Below are 22,249 nucleotides of genomic sequence, written 5' to 3'. Positions count from 1 at the left end.
ATAAAGCCCATTTCCAACAATCATCACTCCCGTGTTCCCTTAGTGTTAGCTAAGCGTGTCAAAAGGTTAATTCCTGATTAAACCCTTGTGTTTTGTTGGAAACTGTTGTGCTGATTATACAAGCTATAAAACTGGACTTTATTTAAGCTAGTTGAGTATCCAAAGCATTGCACCAATATATATATATATATATATATATATATATATATATATTTTTTTTTTTTTTATTTATTTATTTATTTTTTTTAACTCAGTTAACTCAGTTTGATTTACTTCAAGAATAATTTGCATACTTTGCAAATGTTGTGCCATATTAGCTGTCCATCTTTAACATGTCTCAGAACAAAACATCATGTTCAAGTTACCACTGGGCCTTGCAAACTTACACTGCTAGAGTGTGGCACTTGTGGGCAGTTTTGAGAAATGTTTAAAAGAAAAATGCCTGAAAAGAAGTCTCCATTTAGATCAAGGGTGTCAAACTCATTTTTGTGGACGGGCTACATCGTAGTTGTGGTTTCCCTCAGAGGGCCGGTATGGCTGTGAACCCATATAAATTGATTGGAAAGCCAGTTTTGAAATCAGAAGCTAGTAAGTAATTGTTCAACAATTTTTCAATTTATTTTAAAAGGGGAGGATTGGTAACAAATAAATGGCAATATCTCATATCTCAGTGTAGTTAAAAGTGAAGAAAATATGCTAGAAACAGGAAGTTGATGCAGATGATTTACCCTTTGCGGGCCACATAAAATGAGGTTGCGGGCCAGATCTGGCCCCCGGGCCTTGAGTTTGACACATGTGATTTAGATCGTATTCAAGATCAAAGGAAGCTATTATAACAGTATTTGAATTAAATATACTTCATATTTGGTGATTTTACATCAATTCCAAGATATTATTCAAGTAAATATCTGTTCCATGCATCACAAAAAAATAGTAGTTGGAAAATATAATTAATCGCAATTAATCATGGAATTTTTTGTGATTGATTAGTTAAAAAAATTAATGACTTGACAGCACTAACATATATATATATATATATATATATATATATATATATATATATATATATATATATATATATATATTATATAAATATAAAAGTATAGTATGTAAGTTGTGGAAGAACTCCATAGTGGAAGTTCTACACCATGTGCCATTCAGGTGTCTGTCCTCTCATCTTTCATTCTGCTCATACATTTATCAAAACAATTACTGCTGAAAGGAGTACTTCCTTACAGGTAGTGAAGTGTCTCGCCCTTAATTTATCCTGTCACTTTGATGGATTTGCTCTGTTTTTTTCACGTGTTAGGCCCACAGCTCAGGGGAAGGCTCAGGCTGATCTGTCAGACCTTACGGTCATTATTTCAAAGATTAGCTACTGGGGGGTGCAGTAAGCCACTTCACGTCACATCACCAAGTGGCTTCTATGCACTGAAATTGGACAGTCAAATAACTAGCGGAACATTTTGAGAAGTATGAGCAATACGGAATAGGAAACACATGTCACAGAAGATCGCCGGATTGTTTCTCAGTAGTCATCATTTAAGGTTGAGTTGCTCTATTATTTTGGGTTACGGTTTGAAGTAGCCTACTGCCCTTTTAATATATATATATATATATATATATATATACATATATATAATTTAACTGCTGCAGCACCGACATTCTTGCTGTCATGTTCAAAGCAAGGTGAAGTGACTCACACTATACGGGGTGAGTGTGCCATCAAGAAGGATGACTTGTGGATGTCTCACCGATTAATTAAAATGCCACAAACCACTCGTGTTGCTAAATTAGGACAGCTGCTTCTGAGTTGATGATTTGATAGGAACCTGCATGCAATCTTTGTAATGCAGTTTTCTTGAAGGGAGCTTGAACTGAGTGTCAATGATAGCAACATCCTTAGTTTTAGGACTTTAGGTATGTTTTCTACTTCTATTTTATGATGAATCATCAAACACAAGACTTACAAAAAAAAAAATCTAAAATATGTGGCTTTCATGGACAGAAATGTTTTAGAATAAGATCCAATTCAGTCATTTCTACCTTCAAGATTAAAATTGGTGTTTTGTACGTTAAGCTGAAAATAAATATGTTGTGGTTTTACAGATGGTCTTGTCTTTTGATTTTGTGTCAGCGCCCTTCCGTATTTTTTATGCTAAATCATCACTCAAGGGGAAACACCAACTTCAGCCACGATCTGGTAAATGCATGGTTTGCGACAAAGGTAATTGTTGATAAATAATCAAATAATGGTGTTAAAGCTTGAGTATATATATATATATATAGAATATAGGGTCTGGTATAATTTCCATTTTCATTTTTACAACTGGCTAAACTAATGATTTACATATTCTCGCCACACCCTATTGCAGCTGAGTGTAGTGATGGGAAAATGAAGCTTCAAATTTGCTTCATGAACCAGCTGTTGTATTTTTTGAGTCCTCTAGATGGAATTGTTGGTTGGAATCCAGGTTTTAAAAAAATGGCAATTCAGTGTGCTTTCACTTAGTGATGGGAAAATGAAGCTTCACATTTGCTTCATAAACCAGCTGCTGTATTTTTGATTGTTTAAATAATGGGTTTAAAATGGCAATTCATCTATAGGAGTCCAAAAATACTTCAACTGGTTCATGAACCAGATTTGAAGCTTCATTTTTCCATCACTAGCTGAGTGTCTCTTGGACAGAACAATATAGGCTACTATAATCCGTTTTATTGGATGTGTGTAAAACTGAATGTTTATTGTAACATTGACACTTGCTTGCACAAAAAATGCAGTGCGGAAAATGTTGCCTAAGCCTGCATGAACGCTACTATTGCTCAAATAATATGCTGCTAGTAACTGGGATAGACGTGGCAGATACAACCCCCACCCGGGACACCTCGCACTACTCTTCCGTCCGGTGGCTGTCCTCTGTGATCAATCCTACGTAGCATCATGCTGAAAGGCACACTGGGAGAACAATGGCGACTTTCAAGTGGGCATTATTCCGACAAAAGCGCCGTCATTCAGCTAGATAAAAGACGAGGTCTTGACACGGGCAAAGTCAACCTGTATACCTTTTGTTTGAATCGCAGCCCTCTTTTCTTTTGAGCAAAGGCGTCACAAATCGGAGAGCTTAGAAGCAGTGTTGCTAACGACCTTTAGAACAAAGGGCACTGCTTGCAGCCCTCTTTTCGATGAGAATTGAGATATACCGGTTTAAATAAAAAATGGCATGCTTTGACGAATCGAAATTTGCATTTACATACAAACATTTTCTTGAACTCAAAATTACGTTCAAGTTTGACAAATTTGTGCTATCCAGGCTATTGGTATTGTCTGTTATGCGTATCTTCCTCTTCAAACGTATTGAACATAACACCGATTACAATATCGCTTCAAACACGTTAAATGCTTCTTTTTGATGTAGATTCTTTTTTCAACCATGCTTTCAAAACAAGTCAAGTTGCTTCCCAGAAGTCAGTTGGCATGGCCCGATGCAGGTATTGACTAGTGCTAAAATCACTTCCCGCACCACTTACTTCACTATGTTTACAATTTCTTGCAGCCGGCCGGGAGTTGTAAATGAGACGCTTTGTTTCACCTGTTTTTTGAAAAATTAAGCATTTATTCCACACATTTTTATGCTACGTATTTCACACTCAAGTAACTGCAACTGCGGTACTCAAACTGTTTTGTCTTGTGTAACCTCTCGCCATACATTTTGATGATTCTACAAAAGTACAACATCTGATTAATGAAATTAATTTCATTTGGTCTTTTTAATTCTTTTTTTCATACCGCAACATTCTCGGGCATTCGAAGTTAGTGGCGTTGATGTAAATAAATAAATAAATAAAATTGGCTAGTTGAAATTCTGATTGGCTAGTAATTTAAATGTCTACTTAATATTATTCGTCTTGTGTTTGTGGGCCCTGTTAGATCCTGCCCATTTTTTCCCTTTTCCTCAGTACTTTGTCACTCTGATTCTGTCACAGTGGTAACTCATCTGTAACAATGTGTGCGCAAAGCATGAGGACCATCTTGAAAGGATGGCTGACTTTAAAAGGTCCGTTTTCTATCAAATCTTGACAACATCGCGTCGCGTGGGTGCTCAGCCGATTCGGAGGCGCTGAAGTGACCGAAAGATCTGATATGAAATTAAAGAGCCAATTAGGCCTCAGGTAACGGATAACAGTTCTCATTTATTGGCTGCTCTGCTTTGATGAGGCGGCGAGAGAAAGACAGACACGGTATAAAATCTGGAGCGAGCCGATCACTTAACAGCTTTCGCCCCCAGGGTTCAGACAGACAGCACAAGCCTTTGATTTTCCCATTAGCAGTCGGACTAGAGGATCCTAAACCTACCTGACTTATGATGTTCAAAAATGAGCAGTGTGTGTTAAGCTTTATCCCACATCCCTCCTCATGCCCCCCCCCCACTCAGGGGCTCCAGTCAGCCAGATAAGGGCTAATCTCCAGCTAGCTGCTGTTCATTTACAACCAAGCGTATCCAAAATCCACATTAGTGTTGTGCGCCGGGGCCTCATATCCACTCATCCTGCCCTCCCAGAGGCTGCTCTGAGATGCAGGTGAGCACTTGATTGACTTCATTGGAATGAATAATGACTTCCCACACACAGCAATGTGTTCAAAGCCTGTGGCTGGGCCGCATGGTATGAATGAGGAGCAGCTGGTAGGAATTTTATTAGAAAAGAAAGATACAGCTAACTAAAAGCATTGGTCATCACTGTGGGAACTGTCTTTTTAAAATTGTGTGTATGTTTATTTATGTATGAAGGCATATCTTGTTTAAAAAATGCCATATGCCATAAAATGTCATTTCCATATCATACAACTAACATGTATAATATCATACACATATCTTATCGTACGTGTATGATATCACGGGCGATTAGGTAGCCTCCAAGAACCACATGAGTAACCCATTGAGCTGTTTTAAAAGATCACCGATGATGGGACATTGGGATTACCTGGGAATGTTATAAGAGTTGTCATATGGGAATGTAAACACATGCAGAGATTTATAGAAATAAAGTGCCCGCCTTGATAAAATCCATCCATCCATTTTCTAAGCCTCCTAACCTGGAGCCTATCCCAGTTGTCTTCGGGCAGTAGGCGGCGTACACCCTGGACTGGTTTCCAGCCAATCACAGGGCACACATAGACGAGAAAGCATCCACACCCACACTCATACCGATTTACACTCATGACAAGTTAGTGTTCAGTCAACCTACCCTGCATGTTTTTGGAATGTGGGAGGAAACCAGAGTACCCGGAGAAAACCCATGCAGGTACGGGGAGAACATGCAAACTCCGCACCGGAAGACCAGAGACGGAACTGAACCCTGCACCTCTCCACTGGGAGGCCATTGTGCTAACCAGTCGTCCACCGTGTCGCCTCTTGTTAAAAATAATTGTTGATAATTAAGATGATCAGTGTCATTAGATAAATACGTGTCATAAATGATTAATAACACCAAAATTGAAGGTAATTTGAGCATTCCTTTTTCAGAAGTGTGTATCAAACTGATAACCTTTCGAATTGAACAGTAAGAAAGGTGAGTGACTCCTAGACTAAAGTGTGTTGAGAATCAAATTTCAGAGCCGCAATCGAGTTAAACTTTACGTTTAACTCTGAGTTAATAGGTTTGGAGCTGGCCCATCAAATTCTCACATTCCTGGAGCCGGCGACGTCAGAATGGTAAACCATAACAAGCAAAAACTTATCATAATACTCTTGTAGAATAGTGGTGATCCAATTTCCTCACAGTTCTAAGGTCCTTCAACTTCCTCGCACATTCCAAAACAATTATAAAGTTCATTGACGTGAATATGAGGAGCGCTGGGTAGATAGCGTCCTAGTGTTCTATATACTCTTTTGTATTTAGCTCAAACATGAGAAACACGTTGTAGCTAAGATGCTAGGGGAAGAGAAACAAGGATGTTAGCTTTCTTGTGTTTCCCATTTATTCTGTTCATTCTTCTATAGGTAGCTCAAAAATGAAAAATGCTAGGTAGCTAGCATCCTGGCACTCTATATAATCTTCCATAGGTAGCTTAAAAAGGAGAATAAATAGGATGCTAGGGGTCCGGAGAAAGACACGGTTGTCTAGTTTTCACATTAATGGCATGTCTGTAATGCAGAAATCCATTCACGTAAAATTCTAATAAATAAAATTATATATATATATATATATATATATATATATATATATATATATATATATATATATATATATATACATACATAAAATTTGCGTAAAGTATAATAATGTTGCAATAATGTTGTTAACAAAAGACCCACTGATGTATTTGTAATTTTTTATTACTCTCTCTTTTTGGAGAAAGACACGCAATATAAGTTGGCAGCACTTCAGACTGATGTTGTAGCTTTGTCTTGCAACCTCACTTGTATCAGCGTCTACACATTCAAAATAATAGCATAGTAAGCACATATTTGACGTTTTACTTTGACTATATGGACACTGGGAGGACCGGTCTGAGACTGTGAGTGGGCTGGATGTGGCCCCTGGTCCGTACTTTGCTGATCACTGCCATATAGGAGCCACTAAGCTTTTGTTTCCATTCCAGTCTGGTGGACTTGGACGGACTTCCACGAGTCCCGGCCTTGTGTACTGATGGGAGTCGGTCACCGAAAGAGTATGTGTGTGGGTAACGGGGAATAAGATTTATAATATTCTATATTATTTATATATATTGACAGAACATTAATTAAATATTATACTACTCTGTTAGATTGCCTTGATAGCGTTTGCGATTTAAATCAACGTTACATGAATCACAACACAAATTACCGGTACATGAAATTAAACAGACACAACATAATTAACAGTTAATTTCTTAGTCGTTTGATGAGTAGCACATTAAGCTCATTTGCGTGATATTTAATGAGCAATTGTTTGCTATTTTCTGGAAAAGGGGAAGAGAGAGAATTTTCTAATTCATAATGAAAGCAAATAATAACACCCATTACACGCATGCTCAACAGCTTTATATTTTCCCAGTGAATAATTTAATGCGATTTGTGAAAGTAATAATCCTCAATTTTGCATCCATAAGAGCAGAATAAGATGCAGAGGTGGTTGCTTAAAAGCATGTGAGTGCTTAAAATAGTGAAGGTGGTGTGTGATGAGGGAGTTGGCCCATTTCCTTTTTTTTTTTTTCCTTTTTCTTTTTTGAAAAATCTCATTAAGTGTGACACTGAAGATTAGTTGAATGGGACCAAAGTGGGAGTGAATGAACTCGCAAAGGGGCTGCGAGGAGGCTTTGGCATTGTTTGCAATGATTTATTTAGTTTTGAAACAGCTCGAGGGGAGCTTAGAGCAGCTGATCAGGATATCGGTGGATGTGAGGCAGAGCGTTGCCCCTTTTCGTCTCCACTTTTAACGCCCTTCTCAGGTCGGAGCTGGGGTGAAATCTGTATTTGGGCCAGCTGTGTACAGACAAAATAAACCGGTAAAAATTTATGATCGGTGCAATCAATGTGGCACATCTTTCAACTCTGAATTTCAAAGAATAGACGACTAAATCTTCGATAAATTATTTGACTGCTTTCCTTCCCTTTCCTTTACTCACATGATTTTGTAAGATCTCCCCCACCATCACACAAGACCTCTCATTAACCTTACTTAGGTCCTCATCATCAAAAAGGTTAATGTAGATTTTGATTTGGGTTTTTGCGACACATATTTCAACAGAAATCACAGAAAATAGTTTGTGTGATTATGGGTTGTTTAATTAATTATTTTATATCATTCTTCCATCAAGTCCGTCCGTCATTGTCGTTTGCTGACAGGGAAAAAAGACGGACCAAGCAAGGATGGAAATTGGTTTTCTTCCGTCAGTGTAACCACGACTCACTCATCACGACTGTCTTGCGTGTTTGTTACAACGGTCTGCTTACTTGAGTAGACTGTATTGACCATATATGTACAGTAGGTGGCGGTAAGCCCCAAAGAGGGAATCATGAGTTAGTTATGCTGGGAAGGCAACAACTACTTTTACTAATTAATCAGCTAACAGGTAATAGTTAGCTTTGAATACAGAGTCGGTGAAATTATTGCGAGTTAAGTTTATTTAAATTTTTACTTTTGGAACGCGTAGGGTTACGAAGTTGTGTAATTTGCAGCCACACTCAGTATTTCAGAAGGTGGCAGTAATGCACCAAATGTTGTGTGCCAACCACTAAAAGACGGCCAAGAAGAATACAATACAATGCAAACATTTGTTTTTGTGGATTGACGATTAACGGACAAGCGGACTGATGTTGTTTTCTGAAGGAAGCGCTGACGGAAGCGCGGTCAAAATAACATTACGTTTTAAAGATGTCCTTTATTAGTCCCACAATGGGGAAATTTGTGGCTTTGAAAATTCGGCTTTGAAAAATATCACAAACTGACAATGACGGCTCGGTAAAATTTTGAACATTTCCCACCTCTGGCATGCTCTAATTGCAGATGAACTATAGACCACTCTGTGAGTCATTACAATTAACTGAAAACTAAAGAGTAACTTCAAAGTATGAAGTAATGTATTACTCTACGAAACATTGTAAATAAAATAATATAAAATAAAATAAATAAATAAATAAAAAATAAAATAAAACATATTGCTTTCAAATGAAATTAACTAGTAATATGGAATACATTTTGCAAGTAACTTACACACCATACCAGAATGTGTAAAATGTTCATTGATATTGCATGCTGACATTCCATAACGGTGAGGAGGTCAATGGCGTTTTACTCACAATGACATTGGCGAGTTCTAAATTTTATCAGAAACATGATGCAATGGCTATGCAGGAGTCAACCTGTTACTGCTTTATGTTCCTTTAAAAAACTACATCTCACAGTGTCTGGGGGGTTCATTGTGGTGGAGTGAATGAAAAAAAAGCAGGTGGACCGGTGAAAGTGCAGGGAAACTGGCAAGAGGCAAGGCAAAGCAGGATAGAAGGGGGATATGGAAAATGAAATTGTTTCCTGACAAAAAAAGAGCTATGCTGAAAAAAATAAAAGACGAGATCAACTTTAAACAATTGAAGTAATCCGTCGCAGGAAATATTTACGCTTTGATGAGAGGGAAAATGTGTCTAAAAGAAAAAAAAAAGCTTTACAATAATAAATAGATTTATTAAGGCAAAGCAAACCTATATGTGTAGTGAAATAAAATACAAACAGAAAACAAACAAAAAATAAATAATATTTGAAGAAGAAATTCTTTCGCTTCAACCGAAAAGTAATTCATGGAAACCATATGTTGGAAATGTTACATTAAAAAAAATCTATCAAAAACAGAGATCTGTCAAAATATTTAATTAAAAAATGCATTTGAAATAATACTCATTTGCTTAATAATACTTCAACAAAATCCTTAATAAACCCTTTTATTATTCGATGAACTTTTCTGTCCAAATGGGTAACGTTGTAATTATTCTCTCGACAATAAACAATAACTCATTAATTGAATACATAATTAATTAATTAATTACAGAAATATTTAATTAAATGCAGAAATAATTGTATCGATTTTTTACATATAATCAATGGCAATTTAATTAATTTGATATTTAATTCCATATTTAATTAATAGATGAAACATTTAATTAATTAATGACCCATTTAATTGAACATTTCATGGTGTATTTATTTATTTAATTTTGGCACTTTCAGTCCTCCATATGTTTAGACTAGTGAAGGAAAATATATTATTGCTTATGATAGATATTTGGGGGTTTGACTTCCACTTTCAGCAAATATTAAACACTTGGCACACAGGTAGACAGTCACAAATTACAGGCAATATAGTTTCCAGTTGGCAAGTAACAGCATTAATTTGGTAACAGTAACAACAAGTGACATCACAACAAGCAACTTGTTTCTCATTAAGACGACATACAGCCCATCGCAAAAACAACATTTCTCGAATCACTGCTGTGTCAACATGTTGAATGGCTGCATTTCTTTTGCTATAAAACAATACTGGCTCACGGTTACTACGTTTTAGGAACCCACTGATTCAAATGTGTGGGCTGTCAATTTGTCAAGATGCATTTGGCAACATAAAAACGCTTTCACGGTTCTACTATGTCTTTGCAGTCACATAATATATTAGCAATACATCGACGCTTTTTACATATTTACGAGTCAATGTGCACCTTGTTGGCAGTCACAAATGTTTGTAGTGTTTTGCAGCATTGTTGTTTTCCGTGTCCTCCTCGTTGTTGAATATCTATATTACGGCAGGGAGTAAGCACAAATTACATCTCGTTGGACCCAACATGGATGTGTGTTGAAAATGTTGCCATAAAATTTAAATATATCAATACGGAGGTGCATTTTTCACCTTTTATACATTTTCCCAAAGAGAACTAATTCATTACTACCAATCAAGCCATGCATAAAATTAATGGTTCTTTCATTTTAAGAATGTGCTTGTGCTAATCTCAGTCAATCTCCCCCCAGAAAAAATAAAAAATAAAAATAATGCTTTGGTAAAAAATAATTCAGTTTGGTGCCCATTATAAAAAACACAATTAACACATCCACGGTAGGAATTGTCCGTAGGTGTGAATTTGACTTGGGCTAGTTTGCGAGACCAAATCTACAAGTATATAATTGATATACCAGAAAGAATTTAAATTTATTCAACCCAAATAAATTAAGTTGGACCCAATCCTAGTCATTTTGTTAACATAACCAGAATAAAATACAATGCCCCAACCCAAGTACCTTAAGCAAAACCAATAGAATTACTTAATGCTTAATTCTTTTTTACTTGGATGGAAAATGAAACATTGAAAACAAAGACAGCAAAGACCACAATAAATGCAGGAGATAAATACAAACAGTAACCTGGGCAGGCTTTCATCTGTCTGGTTGAGGTTGTCCATTCATCTGTCATGGCTGACGCCCACCTCCGGCGACTTGCTGCTTTCTTCCGCAATTTTCATCTTCTTGCGGCTCACCTGTTTTCTAAGTTTGAGTCCAAGCTTACTGTCATGTCAATTTCAGTCAGCAGCAGGTGTGAGTACAGCACTTTTGCTTAATTCATAAAAGCAATATCCATCCATCCAACATCTGTACCGCTTCTCCTCACTAGGGTCGCGGGGGGTGCTGGAGCCTATCCCAGCTATCTTCAGGCAGAAGGCGGGGGACACCCTGAACTGGTTGCCAGCCAATCGCAGGGCACGCATTGATGAGCAACCATCACACTTAGGGACAATTTAGAGTGTCCAATCAACCTGCCATGCATGTCTTGGGAATGTGGGAGGAAACCGGAGTACCCAAGAAAAACCCACATAGGCACGGGGAGAACATGCAAACTCCACACAGGATGGTTAGTGCTGGAATCGAACCCACGACCTCTGCACTGTGACGCCATCGCGCCAACCAGTCATCCATCGTGCCGCCCAGTGCACTGTATATTGATAATAATTCTACAAAATAGAAACCCAAACTATTGTCCATGCATAACATATGCAATCCAATCTATCAGCAATGTTATGTGCTTGCAAAAAAGAGCGCTGAATGAGTTTTAATTTGGACTTTTGAAGTCTGATTTAATTTCTTTACAACTGTTGAAAACAGACTGGATGAATCCTAATTCATCCACAGATACATTTGGCTCGATGAAATCTCATTTACTTTATTCTGGCTGCCACTGTATCCGCCATTACAAGGTTAATACAATAAATCCATTACAATAACAAATTATTAATGTTTATGGTTATAGATGAATTATTGAAGTGTGATTAATTATTAAGGTGTAGAACTGAAGAACATACATTATTATTTCTAACCTAATACATAATATTCTGTAATAACTGCCCCGTGTTGCTGTTCTTCACAAAATGTAAAACATGGAAATGTAATCAAATCATTGTGGGAGTACACACACACACATATATATATATATATGTGTGTGTACTCCCACAACGATTTATATTGTATATATATATATATATATATATATATATATATATATATATATATATATATATATATATATATATATATATATATATATATATATATGTCAAGTGATTAATTTTTTTAACTAATTATCACAAAGAAATTCCATGATTAATCACAATTAATCACATTTTTCAACTACTATTTTTTGCAAAGCTTGTAACATATTTACTTGAATAATATCTTGGAATTGATGCAGAATCACCAAATTAAACAATTAATCACCTGAGTTAATGCTTTAATTTTGACAGCCCTAATATATATATATATATATATATATATATATATATATATATATATATATATATATATATATATATATATATATCCAGAGCGAGAAAAAGAGAGCGAGAGAGAGAGAGAGAGAGAGAGCGAGCAATGCATACTTTGTATTCGAGAAAGGCAAATGTGAAGTTCTTGAGGTCCTTTGCAGAAATATGACAGCAAGGAGCAATATTTTAGTTCATAATTGTGTTTGGCATTCATGTGGGCAAGCTGCAGAGTGGCTGTGTTTCAGGATTTATGAGACGTAGACAATGAGGAGGAAAACGAGATCAGAATGCTTTAGTCATATCTGAATGTGCTGCTTAATGTACTAGCACTGAAAACGCATCTGAGAATTGTAATCTGTGTCACACAAGCTCAAAAGTGTTTCCCACACAGATTTTTTTAGTTTGGCAGTGCAACAAAGTGTTTTTTTTTTTAACTAATCTTGCTTTTATTTTCATCATATGGTATTAATTTCATTGATTTTTTTTGTTTGTTTGTTTGTGGCGGGCTCCGTAAAATACACATATCAGGGTATGAACATAATTTTGTCATTTTCAGAGCGGGGCACTTGACCCTTTTTTGCCAGTCAGTCCCCCACCTTCCGGCGACGATCTCGGTACAGTTCCGGCCTCGACCCTCTGGCCGTAATCATAAAAATTGTTGGCCCCCGTTTCGGCCCCTGTTCCGACTGGCAAAAGAAAGACAGGGAGAATAGCATAATTTACCATGATTTTATTATTTATTTATTTATAATTATTATTTTTCTATATTTTGCAGGTTCAATAGTGTGTATCAGAGTATTTTAGCAATGAGCGTGAGAGTGTTTCACCAGAGGATGTGAGCAAAATATCATTTCAGTTGTGTGAGAGAGCCTGTCAGTGTGGTTGGAATGTTACAGTAGTTTGTGTGAGAACATTTCTTTTTTTAAATTTTTTTACCCCAAAAAACCCCAAGAAAGTCAGTAGTGTGTGTGAGGTAGTTAGGAATTATGTCGCTGGTCACCCCTTACAAGAAACAACCTGTTATTCACATACACACTGCATATTGCACTCACATTATCAGAAAATTCAGGATCTCAGTATACAGTACATAGCATAATAGTTGCTTCCACAATTTTTCTTCATTTCTGTGAGCTTGATTTTGACCTGTATAATACACTCTGTATGTGGCAATTACCTTGCATTATTAAAATAAAAAAAAAATTTAAAAAAAAAACATCAACAAACTTTGATAACATAGTTTTGGATATCATTGTAATTTTTCTCAACAGAATTTTTGCCGATGGGAATTATTTGCCATTAAACCAGACAAGCTATTGCAAGGTCACACATTGATGTTAAAAAAGTGGGATTGGCTCACAAGTCTTCCACAAAATACAGTACTAAACCCAATCATGGAGGACTATTATGTAGGGGTCTGTCCCAATACTCAATATATTCATATTCTTTTTCTTGCATATTATGTGGTTGACAGTAACAACTCAATTTATACTCTCTTTTTTTATATATATAAATTAATGTATTAAAATTTTGTGGATTTTCTCAGGATTATTTAAAATCATTTATACTGATTATGAACTGGCATTTACAAATTCTGAGTACAATGACATTGGCAATGTTTAATTTCATCTGACCAATGTAACTAAGACCCAAATCAAATGGCATTTCAATAGAAATGTTTGCATTGTTCAGAAGATAACGTGATGGCGATGAAACAATTATTATTGCGTGCCCAATTAGTCATGCATGTGCTGTGCCGCAAAGGATTTCGCAAAACAAACACAATTACAGTATGCAATCTTAAAAAGATGCTACAGTACAGATAAAAGACTGAAAACTGTTTTAGTCAATAAATATTGCCGGTATATACTTGACATGGTAACTGGATGTGCAAATCTACGGCTTGGGGGCCATTTGCGGCCTGTAGGAATATATTTTGGGGCCCCCTATTTAACATTAAGGTTTTGCCTTATCATTTTTTTAAAATCACAGGTGGTGTACAATAGATCAAACTCATGATTGCTTTTGATAAAACATTATTCTTAAGAGACACCAAGTGGAAGGAAAGATATCATGCCCACCAGTCCTGTTTTTTATTTTATAACCTATTTTGAAGAGAATGGCTGGACGAGACCAGACAAAAGCAGCCAAAGTCAAGAGAAAGAGGAATCTGAAGTTTTTTGTTGTTGTTGTTGAGCACACAGTCATCTCAACATGTCTTGAGTGAGAAATTTGAAGAAATCAGATGTCGTTACTCATTCTGAGGAGTATTCTCAGGACCGTAGAAATGAGAAAGAGGACCAGGTTCTTGTTCATGTTCTGAAGAACCTTTAACATGCTGAACTGCTATTAATAAAATATTGAGAAAATTGGATTAGTTGGATTTTTTTTTTTTGAATACTTGAACTCGCCTTTTTAGACCATTGAAGAAATCAGCATGTTTGAAGGTGCGGTGCCTTGTTACACCTTCTATTGTAAAATGTGCTGAAGCTCAAATACGTACAGTGGAACCGTGATTTAACAGAGTATTAGAGGGGTGGGGTCTTCCTATCAGTAGTGATGGGAAAATGAAGCTTCAAATTTGCTTCATGAACCAGCTGTTGTATTTTTTTGAGTCCTCTAGATGGCACTGTTGGTTTAAATAAAGGTTTTAAAAAAATGGCAATTCAGTGTGCTTTCAGTTCGTAATGGGAAAATGAAGCTTCACATTTGCTTCATAAACCAGCTGCTGTGTTTTTGAGTCCTCTAGAGGGCACTGATTGTTTAAATAATGGGTTTAAAAATGGCAATTAATTGTGCTTTCAGCCCATTGTTGAACAGTGAGTGCCATCTAGAGGAGTCCAAAAATACAACAACTAGCTCATGAAGCAGATTTGAAGCTTCGTTTAGCCATCACTACCTATCAGAGCGCTTTTTGCTCACCCCTGTTTTATTTGGATGCCAACGTGAAGGCTCGACAAATAAAACCTGCCGACTGACAGTGCCAAAGTCAATATAGAGTGTAACGTGAGTACGAAATGAGCCGAACTAGAGTATGAGGCTCTTTCTGTTGATTACGTCAAGGAGTTTTGAGTTCTAGCCGGAGTCTACTATTTCTCTGGCTTTGTATGTGTGTTCCCGGTCTGTTGAATCGAGGATCTGCTGGACAGACATTCGTGGATATATACGGAACATAAATAAAAGTATGCAGCTTAAATGGTTGGACTTCATCTGGTAAATATGTGACGAACAAATACAAATCAATCAGTCCATTTTTCCTTTTTTTTTTGCTACAGGGTTAAATAAAAATGGATGTTATAAAGATTCCATCGATTGCATTGATTGCGTCAAATCATTTCAAGAAATGAGCTGCAACACATTTGTCACAGAGCAATTATTGTTTAATGGATACCATACAAATTCATATGTTGCGACAACCATCCATTCAATCATTTTCTATAGTTGGTCCTCATTTGGGTCGCAGGTAAATGGAGCTTATCTGAACTGATTTTGGCTGAGAGTCTGGGTACAACCTGGAATGGTTGCCATTGAATCAGGGTGCTCATAGACAAACAACTTGTCACAGTCTCATTCATAAATACTGTACGGTTAGTTGAAAATATTTGCTTAAATTGAGAATCTTTTTAGCCTGGGTAGAAAACTTGACATTCATTTGAGGTGCGCAGTTTAGTCTGGAATGCTCCCACGCTTGACTCTTAATGTCATTTTTGCTGCAGTTTTCTTCCCTCTTCGCCAATCAAGCCAAATTAACTATTCAATTTATTTGTATCATGTGCCCCGACACGTTATTGTGATTTTTTTTCAAAGACAGGGTGGAATATAGTTACTGTGGTATGGTGTCTCGTGTATATAATTTTTGCGACTTTTAGTATTAAGTTATTGTGATTGTGACTTGGTGACACCTTTATTACCAACGAGAGGCAGTCAGTGATGTATATAATGTAATGGCCTGACTAAATCCTCAGTAAATAAACTGTATGACAATGTTATAGTTGGACTAAAATATCATGGATGCATCATATTTAGTGATTTCAAAACGGATCCGCAGGGCGGGAGGAATTAATGGGTGGGTTGCAGAACAGTGTATATTGCAGACCAGCCTATCGGGAATTAAACAGAAGGTCCAGGTTACCCAATCCAGGTGTGCGATTGTGCACCGGTGCACCTTAGAGGAAACGTTGCCAATTAAGTGTCAAACCTGCATCTCGTGACTGTGAGCCAGATGTGCGAATCACTATACCACCGTTAATATAATAATGAGCAAGCGGAATTTTATTGGTAAATAATGGACTTGAGTCTTTGGTCTCCATGTGCACATTTATGCTAGTCTATAAAGTAATAGCCAACCAACTTTACAGCTGTCTGTGTTTATTGTAGCTATGATTTTGAGATAAATGATACCTATAATGGGTATCATTAAAAATTAGTTGATGGATTGTTACACCTGGGCCACAAAAATACAGGGAGGAGGAGGACAAAAATGCAGATGTCTCAATTCCCACCTTAAGAAGGTTGCATATTTTATCTGCCCATGCAAGAAACTGAAACCCTGCCATGTTTGATGAGATCAACAAACACCTTTGAGTGGCTGTACAATAAAATATTAAATTTCAATTTTATATTTCACAATTTTTCTCTGTTAATTGAATTCAAGGGTTCCAGAATCATTATTTCATATTAAATATTAAACATAATGTGGTCAGATTAAAAAAGTATAATAACACTAATATATAGTGAAAGTCTTGACTCATTGAAGAAAAATTGCAGAAAAGTAATCACGGGAACAGATGGTTGTTTGCGCAGCGATTCCGGCACCCTGTGTCATTTTGTAGTTAGAAAGTCTTTGTTTGTATGTACCGTTTAAGAAATTTGTACCAAAAATGGTTTATCAATGATGTAAAAAAAAAATGAAAGAGGCTAACCAAAAACTCCAGAAAAAAGATTCAAATGTACCCTTTGGAGACTCGTGAGACCATTTACGATGATTGTTTGACGTAATTTTTAAGCATCCCACAAAATATAACATAAACAACCCCAAATTGTTGGATTTCTGTTTAGTTTCCATAAACAGGTATTAGTGACGGACATACCAGAGACAAGTCAATATCGGCGGCATATTTCAGACCATTTTCTTCTTATAAATGTCGACGTGAGCTCGCCAAACACTTCAATTTGTGAAATGCATTGTTTATTATTGTGTCTTAAAAGCAGCAGCAGTTTATTTAGTAGAAAATCAACAAATGCTAGATTTTGACACTTGGCCTCTTTATTCATTTATTGTAATCAGTGTGTTGTACGTGTGCATAGGACCTGTCAGCACAGACTCTGATGATTGCTATCGGCAACAAAATGATTGTCTGGCATGTAGTAAGGTATCTGTGAGGCCTTGTCCTTTATCAGAGCCAGCATTTCTTTACCAGATGTACCATTCCCTCAGGTGAGTGCATTGCAGCTGGCAAATTAAGAAACCGACCGAGCAGCTGGTTGTCATCCCCGAACTTCCTAGATGCTGCCTGTGTCTATAAACTGCACACATAAACACGTGCAGTGCACAGTCCACCCGTGGGACCAGGGAATTAAGGCAGATAAGAAGGCACTAATTTGTCTGTCTTTTTTTTGAAAAGTGGAGCCCTTTAAATTTGTACTTTGGGAACAGATTTTATGCTCAGACATGGTGAGAAAATTGTTTTTTGATTTAAAACTGGTGTCCTCAATCCTGTCCGTGCAGGTTTTCCAACTCTCCCTGCTGAAACACAGCTGATTCAAATGAGTAGATAATCAGCACGGTCTGCAAAAGCTAGATAACGATCGTTCAGGTGTGTCTTCAGGGAGAAACGGAAAACGGGCAGGATATCGGCCCTCGAGGAACAGGGTTGAAGACCCCTGATTTAAAAGATGCAAGTGCATCAAATTGAAACGAACCGTCCCTCTTCATCTGTATACGTATTGAATCGTATTTTATTGGCGAATCGTATTTATGGCACATTTAGAGTGCTGACAATTTCATTCAGATGGATATAAAATGATACCTTTCTCAAACCGAGCCATACTATATCAAATCCAAATGCCACTGAGTCCAACCGAATCGGATCAGACCACTTTCAAATCATCCTTGAATCGAAACCGTATCGAATCATCTTTTGTGGAGAGATTTTTAGTATACATGCTGTATATATACCGGCGCCACTCAGAAATACCAGTCTCAGTCTTTGGCAACTACTGTAAAAAAATGAGTGTTTTGAGTGGATCCGACATTATTTTCTGTCCAAAAAAAATTGAGATTCCACGGTGACTGAATAAAAATATGAACCTTCACACCAGAGTGCAATATGTACAGGTAACTTTCTCTCTATGTATCAGTATGTGAAATGTTTTGTGACGTCCCTGTGGTGGCTGTGAGGTATATGTGATTGGTAGCCAACTCTTACTTTCCTTGTATTGATCCTCAGAGCAACACATAAATTGCAAAAACCTTATCAAGACTGATTGTCTGTCATACTGTTCACAAATCAGCCAATCAATGCCATTCCACGTCCACTTCCACTGGGTACGAATCGGACTCCACTCATTCGACAAAAAATGTGGAAATTGTAGGGGTCATAAATCACTCATTCAAGGAGCACTCTTTAGTTAATAGGGTAGTTAGTACCTGCTCAACAGTCAGTGCCTCTATCAGTGAATATAGAAGCTCCATTTTTTTTCTCAGACTTTCATGCTTTGTCACTCCCTCAACATGCTGCATTTTAATTCCTGTCCGCTTTATCATGGAATTTGATGCTTGCAGTTAACGCCCACTGAAAACTAGTTCGGTCTGTTATGCAAAAGGGTTTCAGGTTAAATTTTTGGTTTGGTCAGGTTCTTTCTGCGTGGAGTTTGCTTGGTTAACTTGAGACTCTAAATTGCCTGGAGGTAAAGAATTGCTGTGTCCTATTTTTATGTTCTTCTTGATATGAAGGAATTGGATACAAATTGCTGGTCGTGGCTTTGAATGGTTCTTTTTTCTTAATAAATAAAATTACTATTTAAAAAATTTAATGTTTACTTGGGTAATGTTTGTCTTTGTTGATTTGTTGATCTTGAAAATTAAAGGGGGGAAAACTAGGCAAAAAGCAGAAATTTGAGGGGCAAATACTTGTCTCTAAAAATATAAGAGACCAAGACAAAGATTTTACTTCCTCTGTTTTGAAATGTATGCATTTATAAATGGATTTATTATTTAAAAATGCTCATAAAATAAATCCAATATTTAAAAAATAAATTGTCATTTGAAGCATTTATTTATTTATTTTTGACTTCATATAGAAATAAAAAATATGAAAGTGAAAAATTCACAACAGTATTGATGAGTCCACTTGTTTCTCTTGTTTTCTTTCTCTCAATCAGATCACAAGTGTCCACTCATCAAACTCAGAGATTGTAAAGTCTGGGAGCCCCAAATCTACTCTCAAGCATTTATGGACAGAAAGCAGTAAGGACATGTCCATAAGTAGGCTGCTGCTACAGACTCTGCATGGCAAAGAGAACAACACTGCAATGGACCTTCGTTACGATACCCCGGAGCCATATTCAGAACAGGATCTGTGGGAATGGTTGAAGAACTCCACAGACCTGCAAGACTCACGGCCTCGTGCCAAACGGCGGCCCATGGTCAAAACTGGGAAGTTTAAAAAGATGTTTGGATGGGGGGACTTCCACTCGAATATAAAGACAGTCAAACTCAACCTGCTGATCACTGGTAAGATTGTGGATCACGGCAATGGCACGTTTAGTGTCTACTTCCGCCACAACTCTACAGGTCAGGGAAACGTATCAGTCAGTTTGGTCCCTCCGACTAAGATAGTGGAGTTCGACGTAGCGGCTCAACAGTCCGTGATAGATGCCAAGGACTCAAAGTCCTTCAATTGCCGCATAGAGTACGAGAAGGTGGAAAAGGGCTCCAAGAACACGCTCTGCAACTTTGACCCATCCAAGACGTGCTATCAGGAGCAAACCCAGAGCCATGTCTCCTGGCTGTGCTCAAAACCTTTTAAAGTTATTTGCATCTTCATTTCCTTCTATAGCACCGACTACAAATTGGTGCAGAAAGTGTGTCCGGACTACAACTACCATAGTGACACTCCTTATTTTCCATCTGGCTGATATTTTAATACAAAGAAATGCAATATCGTTTATGTGAGACACAGACCAGGGCTTCGACCCAACACTGAGGAATGTGTATCCCCAGGAACACCTGTTTTATTGCCATTGGAATATGTAGATATCAGGGTTCATTTGTTTGATTGATTGATTAATTAATTAGACACCAACAACCCACAAAGTAAGCTTATTTGCATAATCCAATGAGGTCTAATATACAATACCGTATGATGTTTTAGAGCATTGTCAGATTATATTTTACTTTAATTCAATGTTTTGTTCTCACACACACACACACGCACCACTTTGTTATTGACATATTAGAGAGTTATTATTTAACATAAGACAAACTTAAAAATGTTTTAAAATTTATTATTCGTCCTCACAATGCAGACGAATATGCTGTGAAGATTCTAACGTGAGTTTAATGTTTTAGTATGTGAGGTGGTGTGTGTAGGGTTAAAATGGGTTTGAGCGTATGCTCCCCCCCCAGCTGAGTTTCAGTGGCGACATTCAGATTTTCACATTAAGATTAGACTCTGGAACACTACCCCAACTCAGCAGTTGTCTTCGGAATGCTGTCTACAGAATGCTACAATGAGTCCAAACAGACTCTCAGCTGACTGCCAACCTGATTACCTGTTTTGGACAGATGGGACTCACTCATAATCACCTAGTATACATATGTTATAGAAATGTAGTGTATTGAATTCTGTATCTTATTGCCTAATTTGTATGAATGGTTTGTATTGTAAATAGTTTATTCTCCTTCTGCTTCTGTGTATGCACCCCGTGAGCTGTCCGTGTTACTCCTTTCTTGCTTAGTCGACTAGTTCACCCATATGATGCTTGTTCTTGGTTCTTCTATCAGAGAGAATAATGTTGCTGCCCTAGATGTGATTTTACTGGAAACAGCAATCCTGTACAGAACCTCACGATTAAATACAGGGTGTCCAAAGAAACTCTCCCAGGTTACAGTTATACGTGAACTACTTAACAACGATAATAACAATGATGATAATAATAATAATAATATTAATATATTATATATTGAACTGTATGAAAAGCATACAACTGATTAATTAATATAATATTACAGTAACGTTACATTTTCAGGGAGTGTTTTTATGGACACCCTGTACAATCCAAGTATTTATTATAACTCTTCCTTTAAAAAAGTCTATAGGCAGAAAAGATTGGAGATGCACATATGAATAAAAATATAGTACATTTTCTTTGTCTGACTGATATTTTGTCCGAGTTGTTGTTCACCAATCATCCACTAAGTTTGTATGTAATACCCTTTGAAAGGCAACGCCTGCAAAATTTGCGGATATGAATTCACCGTCATTGTGATGTAAATCCGTCACTCTTGACGATTGAATGTAGGCACACCTCGTTGCTGCTACACATCCACTCAACTTAGAAAAAATGGCTGAAGAGTGACACTGCACCTTGGATTTTTTTAGCTGTGTTTAGGCACATTTCATGGAGGATGGCTTCGCCAACCTAAACTTTCACACACGCTAAAAATACATCTTTGGGTTTTAAGTGGTCAGTCCGCCTCCGAGTGCCCTCTGTGCAACCATGAGGTCGGGCAGCATCACCACAAAGCTGTATTTAAATAAATAACAATAAATAAATAAATAACAACTACACCTGAGAATCTGCCATGGGACTGTGGCTTTGAGCTGGTCAGTCCACCTACCAGGACATTGCGCTGCTGTGCCTACCTCACAATGGAGCCACCACAATAAGGAAACATCATTCCCATGAGACCACCACTTATCACTCGCGGGAGCCGCACATGCACAGCGAGGTGATCAGTAAAGTAAAAAAAA

General features: G+C 37.1%; 1 protein-coding gene across 1 annotated transcript in view; it reads left to right on the top strand.

Moving 5' to 3' along the window:
- LOC148321114 (neurexophilin-1) overlaps positions 1-21,641 on the top strand; it is a 31,303-nt gene extending 9,662 nt beyond the window's left edge. Inside the window, exon 2 of the mRNA XM_088278681.1 lies at positions 19,656-21,641. Coding sequence (XP_088134807.1) covers positions 19,656-20,411 — 756 coding nt within the window. The 3' untranslated portion in view covers positions 20,412-21,641. The remainder of the gene's footprint in view (positions 1-19,655) is intronic.
- Positions 21,642-22,249: the final 608 nt, after the last annotated feature.

The sequence above is a fragment of the Idiotropiscis lumnitzeri genome, chromosome 16, assembly GCF_059441095.1.
Source record: "Idiotropiscis lumnitzeri isolate Australia: NSW breed Sydney's pygmy pipehorse chromosome 16, RoL_Ilum_1.0, whole genome shotgun sequence".
NCBI lineage: Eukaryota > Metazoa > Chordata > Actinopteri > Syngnathiformes > Syngnathidae > Idiotropiscis > Idiotropiscis lumnitzeri.
Note: the sequence above shows the minus strand (reverse complement) of the source record. Positions and strands in the feature narration are given on the sequence as shown.